We start from the raw sequence: 9,959 nt of genomic DNA, 5'->3' as shown, positions 1-9,959 counted from the left end.
GGGCTTTTTGAAATCAAAGTCAAATTTTCCACACAGATGCCGCACCCTTTATAAACACCACTTCCTCTGGTCTGTGAAGCATCACTGTCTAATCCTTCCTGGTCTGGTTCCAGACTGAGGCAGAAGCAAAAACAAGAAAACAACTTTCCGCATTCCTGAGAGGACAAGTACCATCCAGCAACTTCAAACCCTTACTAAGTTCAACATCATAAGACACGAGGGCCAAACGAACACGCCCACTACAAGATACGCTCGCTCCGAGTCATGCACATGAGGATTGTATTATCAAAAACGCACATTAGCTCACGGAATCACACCACAGATTACAAATTAAAAAAAAAAAAAGGTTTTAACAGTGATATTTCTTTACACAACCACATTAAGTGCTGAAGTTGTCAGGAGGTTGAGGATATACTGTTTGTCACGTATAGGGCTCTCTCTGACTGGTAAAAAATAATCCCTACTATATACATATGCATGAATTTTGTTATTAGGGGTAATATCTTTTTGGAAAATATATTTATATATATATATATATATATACTTTTATATATATATATACTGCTTTGAATATTGTAATTTAAAATAAAAAAAACAACACAATTCACTATGTTATTGGCACTTGGAATCACTAAACCCGTTATACGTACAGAAATTATCCTGCAAATAATTCAGTTAAACTGTAATCTAGTTTCTTCTAGCTTCTTGTCAAACATAATTTGTAATTACAAAGGTAAAAGGATCCATTTTTGTCCTGGAGACACAGTGTTTAAAAGCACCTTCTACAAAAAAAAAAAAAAAACACCCAAGCCCAATCCTTCCTATTCTTCTTTTTTTTTTTTTTTAAATACACCAAAAGACTTTAAAGCCTTGTTCTGGACTTGTTTTTTTCTTTTTTTCTTTTCAAGAGAACGGGGAGGGGGTCTTAGAGAGCACATCACTGCTCTGTTTGACCAGAAACCACAAAAAAGTAAAAACTCTGTTTCCAAAAGCAACTAATAAAAGCGTACACAGTTATTCTTTCCATGCAGTCATATAAAATACTATGGTTTTGTTTTCTGTTAGGCTATACTTGGATATTTACAGGTTTTCTTTTTATCATACAGTAAATCTGTACACTGTCTACTTTGAGACTCTTTCAAAAAAAAAAAGTCCATAATCATCGGCGTACGGTGTATTTCTTTTTCCTTTCGAAGTCTCCAAAGACACTGAAGCTCCCTCATGATTCTACCTCTGAAGAGGAAAACAGGAACTTTCTCCTTCCTTAAGCCTCAGCGATGGCTGTCGCAAAGTTCCTTACGAACTCTGAACTTTCCCTCTTTCCTAGAAGTAAAAATCTTTCAAATCAAGGAAGGGAAGGCGATCGTTTTTTTGGAGGGGAGGAGAGGTCTGTGACATCCAGAAGACCCACACAGACATGTACAGCAGTTCCCTACAGCTTTCCTCCAGGAGTCATTGCTGCTGGTGGTTAACACTGTCAGTCCTGTGTGATGACGAGGCTTTCTGCTGTTTCTGCGGCTGTGGTTTCAGCTGCTGCTGGTGCCTCTGATGGTGAGATTGCTGCTGCGTCTGCTGCTGCTTTTGTTGCCTTTGCTGCTGCTGCTGATGTTGCTGCTGCTGCTGATGTTGTTGATGCTGCTGTTGTTGTTGCTGCTGCTGCTGCTGCTGCTGCTGCTGTTGTTGTTGCTGCTGCTGTGGAAGTGTTGTCTGGGTGAAAGCTCCCTGTTGCTGGAGAGGAAACGCTGCCTGCAGAATCAGCTGGGTAGACTGGTTACTGTGAAGAAGACGAGTGCCCTAGCAGCAAAAAGATGGAACAAATTATTTTGGAATTTGTCTTTTTGTAAGTTTTGAACTTCTTAAGCATTCAACAATACATAACAAACGCTAAGAAGTTGAGTGACTAATTTATTAAGTTCTGAGGTTTTCTCCAAACACTATATTTAAATACTCAACTCAGTGAGTTGTCTAATTTCAAGATAAATATCAGGCAGCGGTTTTATGGATAGATCTAACAATTGTGCAGTTTATACTGACCTTTTTGAGTGGTAATGTTTTTTTTCATAGTTGCTAAATTGTTATTTTTTTAATGCATAAAATTCACTGAACTATCAATCTGCTCTAGATGCTTCAGACTATTTTTAACTTCTGGATGCAAACAGACATGATGTGTTTAAATGGGCTCACTCTGCCCTCTTCTGTTACCTGCAGGAACTGCTGTTGCTGCTGCCCCTGCTGGTTGTTTTGTGCCACTACAGTTGTTTGGTTTTGGCCATCGGGTTGACCTTGAGATGATTGGGCCGGTTGTAGAGTTAAGGTCTGGGTTTGTCCCCCCTGCTGAGATAAAAAAAGAAAAACATTTAAGAGAGGAGAAAGTATTTAAAAGTTCTGCCATCTTTTTTCAAAACTTAATAGGCCTTTGACTTAATGTCACTTCATGCAGTCAAAGCCCAAAACAAAAGTTGTGCCATTAAAAATAAATATTATTCAATACTAAATAGGTTACTTCATTACACCAGTAAAATTTAGCAGTGATATTGTACAGCTTAAAAGCACGCAATCATATTTTCATACATATTCATATTTATTGATGCCTTCATGGAACCAACAATGGAAAAATGAGTAAAACCAATAGTCTTGACCATAATGTTGGTTTTGGTGTTTATATGCCTTATAAATTGGAGTTTATTGTTCCCATAACTAATCATAATTCTTATCGTGTTAAAAGAAATTAACCAATAACGATAAACAATACATTAAAGTACTGAGCCTACCTGGTTAAAAAACCTAGCAACTGCAAAAAATGTTTTATGACTAATATGCAAGATGTTTGTCAACATCATATGAATGTTTATTTTATTTACCTGCTGGCCACCAAAGGGGTTGTAGGCTGTAACAACCTGCCCCATAAACATAGAGGTGGGCACCATGACAGCACCACATGCATGCATTGGAGTCGTCACGAGCTTTGTTACAAGCTGCTGCCCTGCTGGGAATCTGGAAGGAAAAAAATAATACATTCGGGTAAGTTTGTTATTGTCATACATCACTTTTTCTTTTTTTTTAAACAGAGAATAAAGTTTGGTTATTACCGGATCTGTCGGTCCTGTGTGAAGGTGGCCACCGCGGTGCCTTGCTGCGTGTTGTTCTGCGGGAGGCTGGTGCTGATCTGCAGCACGTTTGGTGGTCCTGGTTGGGAAATCATCATGGTGTTGTAGAGCGGGGCAGAAACGGATCCCTGGGCCTGAGGCTGAGCCTGGGCAGCTTGCTGTGGCTGACGCTGGAAAAACAAACAAGCAACAAAATGGGAATTTACATCCAATTCTTTATAATAAAGCTTTATTTGTCTGATATAGCCACATTCAATAAACTGGCATCCGCAGTTGAAATGTAATTTAATAACATCTTTTCTTTTATGGTGATGAGATAATCAGAGATACAGATGCAGAAAAGTGTGAAGAAATGCAGCTTCATCTGAAGGCAGAGAGCGTTTGGCACAACTCTAATCCTGCTGAGAAATGGTATTCATCTTACAATGACAAGCTGGGCAAGGAGAGCATTAATCAGAGTAGCAGCCATACTATATTTTCTTAATCCTATATTATGCTGAATGTAGGGATCTGCAACCAATGGGGAGCCCAGTAAAATTATGGAAAGGCAGCATAAGGAGTGTGTACCTATGTGTGACCCACCTGTGCGAGTGTATTGGTCTGCTGCTGTAAGCTCTGATGAGGAGGAGGAGCTTGCTGCTGAATGGTGAGCTGCTGAGATCCTGAATGAACAGGGTTAACTGAGGGCTGCTGGACCTGACCAGTCAAGGTAGCTGCTTGTTGGACCGAGCCCACCTGCTGGAGCTGGACGTTCATCGTTCCACTCTGCTGCTGCTGTTGTTGCAGCAGCATCTACAAAGGAGACATCAAATGTCAGAGCAAAGTGGAGGCAGAAAATGTTGGTTTGCATGCTTTTTTGTTATTTTGATGCTTATGCTAAAAAAAAGTGTTAACAGAAACAAAGAAATTTTCTCATTAGGGTACAGATTCAGGTACCGATATCAATTTAATCGGTACCTGAATCAATTTAATCGATTGAAAATCGAAAAGGAAACAATATGTAAAACTAAAATATATCTTTGATCCAAATTAGGTAAACTAAATACAAACAAAAAGGTGAAAACAAAGCAATCTGTATAAAGAAGGAGGTGGAAATTCTGCTTCTGTTGTGTTCAAATGGTATTTTCCAAAATTAGGAAATCTTGGGAAAAATTCCTCAAAAGGTTACAATTTTACTTTAGTCTTTTGGCATTTTCCTGAAATGTTATTTAAGTGTGACATCTACCCACAAAGCACCAACAAAGCTTGAATAAAAGTAGAAGACATGTGTGGCACTAAGATAAATATATCATAAAAAGGTATACATGCTACATATTATAACAAAATGCAGAGTAAGAGCTTATTATAACACATCTACAAGTTGTGTGTAGCATCGAGCCCACCTGTATGCCCTGTCCCTGGACTCTCTGCAGTTGATCTTGGATGTTCCTCAGCTCCTCCTGCTGCCGCTGGATGTTTGCCTGGATCATTCGGGTTCTCTGCTCCAGCTGCTCCTTCAGGTGCTGCATGGCATTCACCTGTGCTGAGAACTCCATCACCGGCTTCAGAAGACAAAGAAGAGCTCTATGATAACCCACTTTTCAAGATACGGTCCTCTAACATACTACAGAAACCTTAATTTTGTTGAATGAGAATGTGAAGTTGTATCAAGTAGCTTTAGATCCTTCTATCATCCAATTTATGGGTGTTTACTGCCCTCTGCTGTTTTTCAGTTACCGTATTTTCTGCACTATAAGGAGCACCGGATTATAAGGCGCACCTTCAATGAATGGCCTATTTAAAAACTTTTTTCATATATAAGGCGCACCGCATTATAAGGCACATAGAATAGACGCTACAGTTGCCACCCGTCCATGATTTGTTCGTTCTCTACAAATGTGAATGTATAATAATAAAGCAGTGGTCCTCAAGTACTTTATATAGTAGGTTGCCCCAGTCATTGTTTCACTCACGGTGTTGGTGTTGCGATATTGTGCCCAACTGCTTTCTGGGTAACACAGACCAACTGACATGCTGCCGCAGCAGTCTCTGTCTCTCTCCCCCCCGGCTTTAAATGTATAGGGGCTGGTCCCTTGGTAACCCTAGTCAAAGCAACCGGGTGAATATCTAAAGCCACTTTGTTGACATAAAGAATGACTCTGGTCAGCGAGGAGAGGCTTCCGCGACTGGGACAGGGCGAGGCCGGACGATGGTCACCCTTCTCCGTTCGCGCACAAGCATGTTCGTGGAGAACGTGATGCTAAATGACCTGCAGACGACATGATTATCAGGTCGGTAGGTAGATAGGTCAGTCAAACTTTATTGACAAACCAGCGTTATGACAACTATCCCAGCATACACTGCGCGCTTCTTCTTCTACGGGCGAAAATGAAGTCGGCGGCTGCTTACCGTAGTTGCTAGACCTGTTGTGGCTCAATATTGGTCCACATATAAGGCGCACCGGATTATAAGACGCGCTGTCTGCTTTTGAGGAAATTGAAGGTTTTTAGGTGCACCCTATAGTGCGGAAAATACGGTAGTCTTTTTTGTATAAGCATCTCCTCTGAAGTAGGTGGATTCATTTCTTACCTGTACATTTGCCTGAAGTTGCTGCTGCTGCTGCTGCTGTTGTTGTTGCTGTTGTTGTTGTTGCTGCTGTTGTTGCTGCTGCTGCTGCTGTTGTTGCTGAGTGATCATGCCAGGATTCAAACTCTGTCCTGTGGTCTGTGAGCTCATTGACTGCAAACACAAAGAAGATTGACAAGAAACACACTAGCTAAAGTGCATTGATATAAGAGAAAACAAAAACATCAAGTATAATTAAAATCCATTATTTTCATCAAGCCTACCTGGCTGCTGATGGAAGAGCGTCGCTGAGATGTCATCTCCATGGTAGAGGCCAGGGACTGTCGAGGGGGCGTCGCCATGTCCATATGCAGCTTGGGAGCTGTTGCTGCAGAGACAAAACTACTGGTGACCCTGCTAATCCTAGTGAAACACTTAGCAATCGTCTTTTACTTGTACTGAGTACGAGGATTTAACTCGTTGGCATAAACTGTGTAGAGTTCCTTACAAGTGCAAGTGTTGTCCGAGACATGAGACGAGGACTTCCTGGAGCTCCGCGAGGATGTCGACGGTGTTCGGCTGTGGTCAAACCGCTCCAGAGCTTCCTTCAAGCTGGATGTGTTCAGCTGTGACTCCGAACCAGAGTCCTGACTCTACAAATTTAAAGTAACACAAAGATTAGCAATTTTAAAAAAAAAAGGTGGTTCTAGTTGCAACCAGAAGATTGCAACTAGAAGTGACTGAACTTAAACAAGAAAAGCATGAATCTGAGATCTGACTAAATCCATTTCTACATGTTGGATTACACATACGTTTTAAATATATTTTCACTCCACAGATGCTGCCAAAATTAGATTTTTCAAAATCCAGCACTTGTTTTCATGCAAATCAAGAATATGAAACACAGTTAACAAACAGTCAGATGTCAGTGCTTTTTCAATAACTGGAAGAAATTAATTAAAGGGCACATCAACAACTTTTACTTCATGTAAACTAAAGCTGTTTAGTATTAGAAAAACATGCATTTTTGTTGAATATTACAATGATATTAAGAGCAATGCACCCCTATTCTTCTCACTCACGTCATCAAGTTGTTGCCATCACTTTTTATGAGCTTTTGTTTTGTTTTGTGGGTCATGTAGAACCAAAATATTCTGAACACTAGGTGAGAATGACTGGTTCTGCTACTGCAGTAATTCATTTTTAAGACATTAAACATTTTAATATGAGCATTCTGAATTTGATTCCCGCTACATGTTCAACACATAAGGCGTTTCCAGCAAAGCTCGTCCAATGCTTTACCAAAGCTGAAGGTAGAAACAGGTCTTGGCTGGTTCCATAAAATAACTTTGATTTTTCCATATCCAGGGAGCCAGCTTGGCGCTATGTCATCGTGACACTATAAATGTCTCGACCAGTAAATGTTCTCCTCAGCTTAGTTGTGGAGGAAAGCACTGCAGGGAAGCAACACAAATCATATTGTTTACGTCCACATCCCTGCAAACAGATGCTCTAATATTCCCTGCTTGCCTTCTTATTGCTGTTTTGAACACACTGCGGTTTAATCTTAACAACCCCAAACAACTAACGTCTGATCGCTACCAGCAGTGCTGCAAAGGAGGGATATAGACAGAGTTTGAAGTGAGATTTATTTACAACACCTATTAAAACACAATCAGTGTTTAAGAACTCAGCAGGAAATGACGTTTACAGTTTCATTTCAAGATCTGATGTGTGCACATTGACCAACTTAACCCTAACCTACTTTTTTTTTTTTTGTAGATTAGACAAAAAATTAGCAGTTCTTTGCTAAGAACTGCTACTTTAAAATGGCAGGGGATGTGGGGTGCCAGAGTTTGTGGTGATGATAACACAAGGAACGGCTGCCTTATAACTCTTGTCTCAGTTTCGCAATTGAACTGGTTTAGTGGAAAAACCACATGGTGATTTTAACATTTGCAACCACACACAAGCTCCACTGCAAGTACCTTTTAAGAGACCATCTAGATTTTGCAGCAGTGTGTCTCAGTTATTAAACTGCCCCAGCAAAGCTTATAAAATGAACACTGGTGACATTAGCACATCTGCTTACAGTTTACCATCTCCCTGAACATTTCAACAGAAATTCTAAATACCTCCAACTGTTTCAAGTGATTTATTTTAGGTACTGTGATAACTTGTCTCTAAGGCTGTGGAAGAACCACTGCTACTGGTGGCACTAGTTTTCCTGGATGGCTGCCAGGTGTTTGCAGGTTGAAACATAACTGCCGTAGTTCACTGAGTTCAAGATGAGACAGCAGCAGCAAAAGACCACAAGCTCTAAGCTGCGGTAAAACAAACTTTAATACCGTCTGAAACTAGTGCTCATTAGTTAGAGTTTTTCCCACTTTATGAAACTGGTTGACTATTGCTACACAGAATAGTTTGGAAAATGATTTGGAAATATTTCCAATCCTAACCTACAGAATATCTGAGACTATAGCCAACCTACAAAACTTAAAATAATGTGCTGCAGATGTGTTACTCTATAAATAACAGAATATACATCATATTATATGCAGCACATACTCATTATTCTGCACAATAACCACAAGGAAGCCATTACTAAACGTGGCCAATGATTTTCTTCATTTTCACTCATGTATAAACTGAAGTAAAATGCTTCAAACAAATTAAAAGTTGCTTTTTGTTTTCAATAAAGCAGTAAAATATGGTATGAATATTTGTAAATACATGAACTAGAACTGCCCAATATATCAGATAGTAGAAGGTATCAGTGTATGTAACGTCTATATAGCAAAAAGTTACTTAGAAACAATGTTTAGTAGGATTATTATATTTCAATTGCCATGCATGGAAATTCTGCCTATCTGTAATGTGTAATATCTTGTTGGATAGATGCTTTGTTTTGTCTTGGTCATCCTTTATTTTTTTTAGTTTTTTTTAATAACATAGCTTCCATTCACCAGGTATATCACAACTTCTGTAACTAATGTGGTTGAGAAAAATACAAATGCAAAACTTAAAAACAAACAGAGCATTTCGAAGAGGGATGACTCACTTTATCAACAGCTGCCTCTGGATTGGTCTCTTCAATTCCCAGCTCTCTGCGCTGCTCTGCCCTCACCTCTGCATAGCTGCATAGCAGATTAAAAAAAGAAGGATTTCTTTAGGGGGATGCAAAAATAAATGAACAAACAATAAAAAAGGTAGTTTTTATAAAAAAAACTGATATGAAAAAGATAACATAAAAATGGTTTTGTACCTGACCACCGTGTGTGTGCAAACAATAAACTCAGGTCTGGAGTTCCACTGATGATAGGTGATGTAGTAGTGTGTCTGCAGCCAGATCCACTGTTGACCTTTAGTCAGGAAGCGATAATAACATGACTTCCCTTTTCCATACTGCATCACTGAGAGGGTGAGGGATAGAGACAGGCAAAACAAAAGATGTTACAAAAAAGGCAGTGATAGGAACCCTCTAAAGAATCTTGAATGAAAGAGAAAGTGCATAGCCTCACAGTGTTCGTGACATTTGGCAAGCGTCTCCAGGTCATCCACGTGGTAATAGTCATACCCTGATGTTCCTAGAACCTCAAAAGGCAGATAGCCTATGATTGGTGGAGCTCTGAAGAGAGAAAAAATAGACATCACAGAAATTAATGCACAATTCAACATGTTTCAGAAAATTTGCCATTAATTATTTCTCCCTGCTGTCCATGTTCACCATTTCCAGATCTTTGTGTTCACATGTCAATCTGTTTCTAAACCATTTTCAGGAGGAGCGCAGTGCGTGTATGAAAATGGGTCATGTCTGTTTTCATCTGTCTGCCAGTGCATATGTACATGTGTGTGAGTGTGAGTGTGTGTGTGTTATGGTTAGAAAGCTTACGGTTAGAAAATAGGCAAAAATCAGGTGTTAGTTTATTATTGTCATCTCTCTCATTGAGACAAACCTACTGGTGCAGTTCATTATGTCTCAAACTCAACAGGCCTCGACAGCAATCTTAGACCTTACACTGCAAAAAGTCCCCTTCCAAAAACAAGAAAAAAAAGTACAAAAATAAGGTACAATTTTCTTAAAATAAGAAAAATTATCTGCCAACAGAACAAGAAAATTTATCTTGTCAAGATTTTCTAAAACAAGAAAAAATATCTAACCAAGATAAACCTATAATATCTTAAAATTAGTGTATTTTTACTTAAAACAAGCCAATTTTACTTATACGAGTAAGATATATTATCTTATTTTAAGAAAAATTATCTCAAGTAAAGAAAATGTTACTCGACACTGAATTTCTTGAAATA

At 39.2% G+C, this 9,959-nt stretch overlaps 1 protein-coding gene across 4 annotated transcripts in view; it reads right to left on the bottom strand.

Moving 5' to 3' along the window:
- Window positions 1–830: 830 nt before the first annotated feature.
- clockb (clock circadian regulator b) overlaps window positions 831–9,959 on the bottom strand; it is a 24,653-nt gene continuing 15,524 nt past the window's right edge. For 3 of the 4 annotated variants that reach the window (XM_017307342.1, XM_008416377.2, XM_008416369.2), the window contains exons 13-24: window positions 9,173–9,279; window positions 8,917–9,064; window positions 8,713–8,788; window positions 6,160–6,304; window positions 5,936–6,039; window positions 5,676–5,825; window positions 4,490–4,648; window positions 3,690–3,899; window positions 3,090–3,277; window positions 2,862–2,994; window positions 2,203–2,334; window positions 831–1,794 (exon numbers count right to left, since the gene is read on the bottom strand). In XM_017307342.1, coding sequence (XP_017162831.1) covers window positions 1,453–1,794; window positions 2,203–2,334; window positions 2,862–2,994; window positions 3,090–3,277; window positions 3,690–3,899; window positions 4,490–4,648; window positions 5,676–5,825; window positions 5,936–6,039; window positions 6,160–6,304; window positions 8,713–8,788; window positions 8,917–9,064; window positions 9,173–9,279 — 1,894 coding nt within the window. In that variant the 3' untranslated portion in view covers window positions 831–1,452. The remainder of the gene's footprint in view (window positions 1,795–2,202; window positions 2,335–2,861; window positions 2,995–3,089; window positions 3,278–3,689; window positions 3,900–4,489; window positions 4,649–5,675; window positions 5,826–5,935; window positions 6,040–6,159; window positions 6,305–8,712; window positions 8,789–8,916; window positions 9,065–9,172; window positions 9,280–9,959) is intronic. The other variant, XM_008416385.2, reaches the window with a different exon arrangement.

The sequence above is a fragment of the Poecilia reticulata genome, linkage group LG1, assembly GCF_000633615.1.
Source record: "Poecilia reticulata strain Guanapo linkage group LG1, Guppy_female_1.0+MT, whole genome shotgun sequence".
NCBI lineage: Eukaryota > Metazoa > Chordata > Actinopteri > Cyprinodontiformes > Poeciliidae > Poecilia > Poecilia reticulata.
Note: the sequence above shows the minus strand (reverse complement) of the source record. Positions and strands in the feature narration are given on the sequence as shown.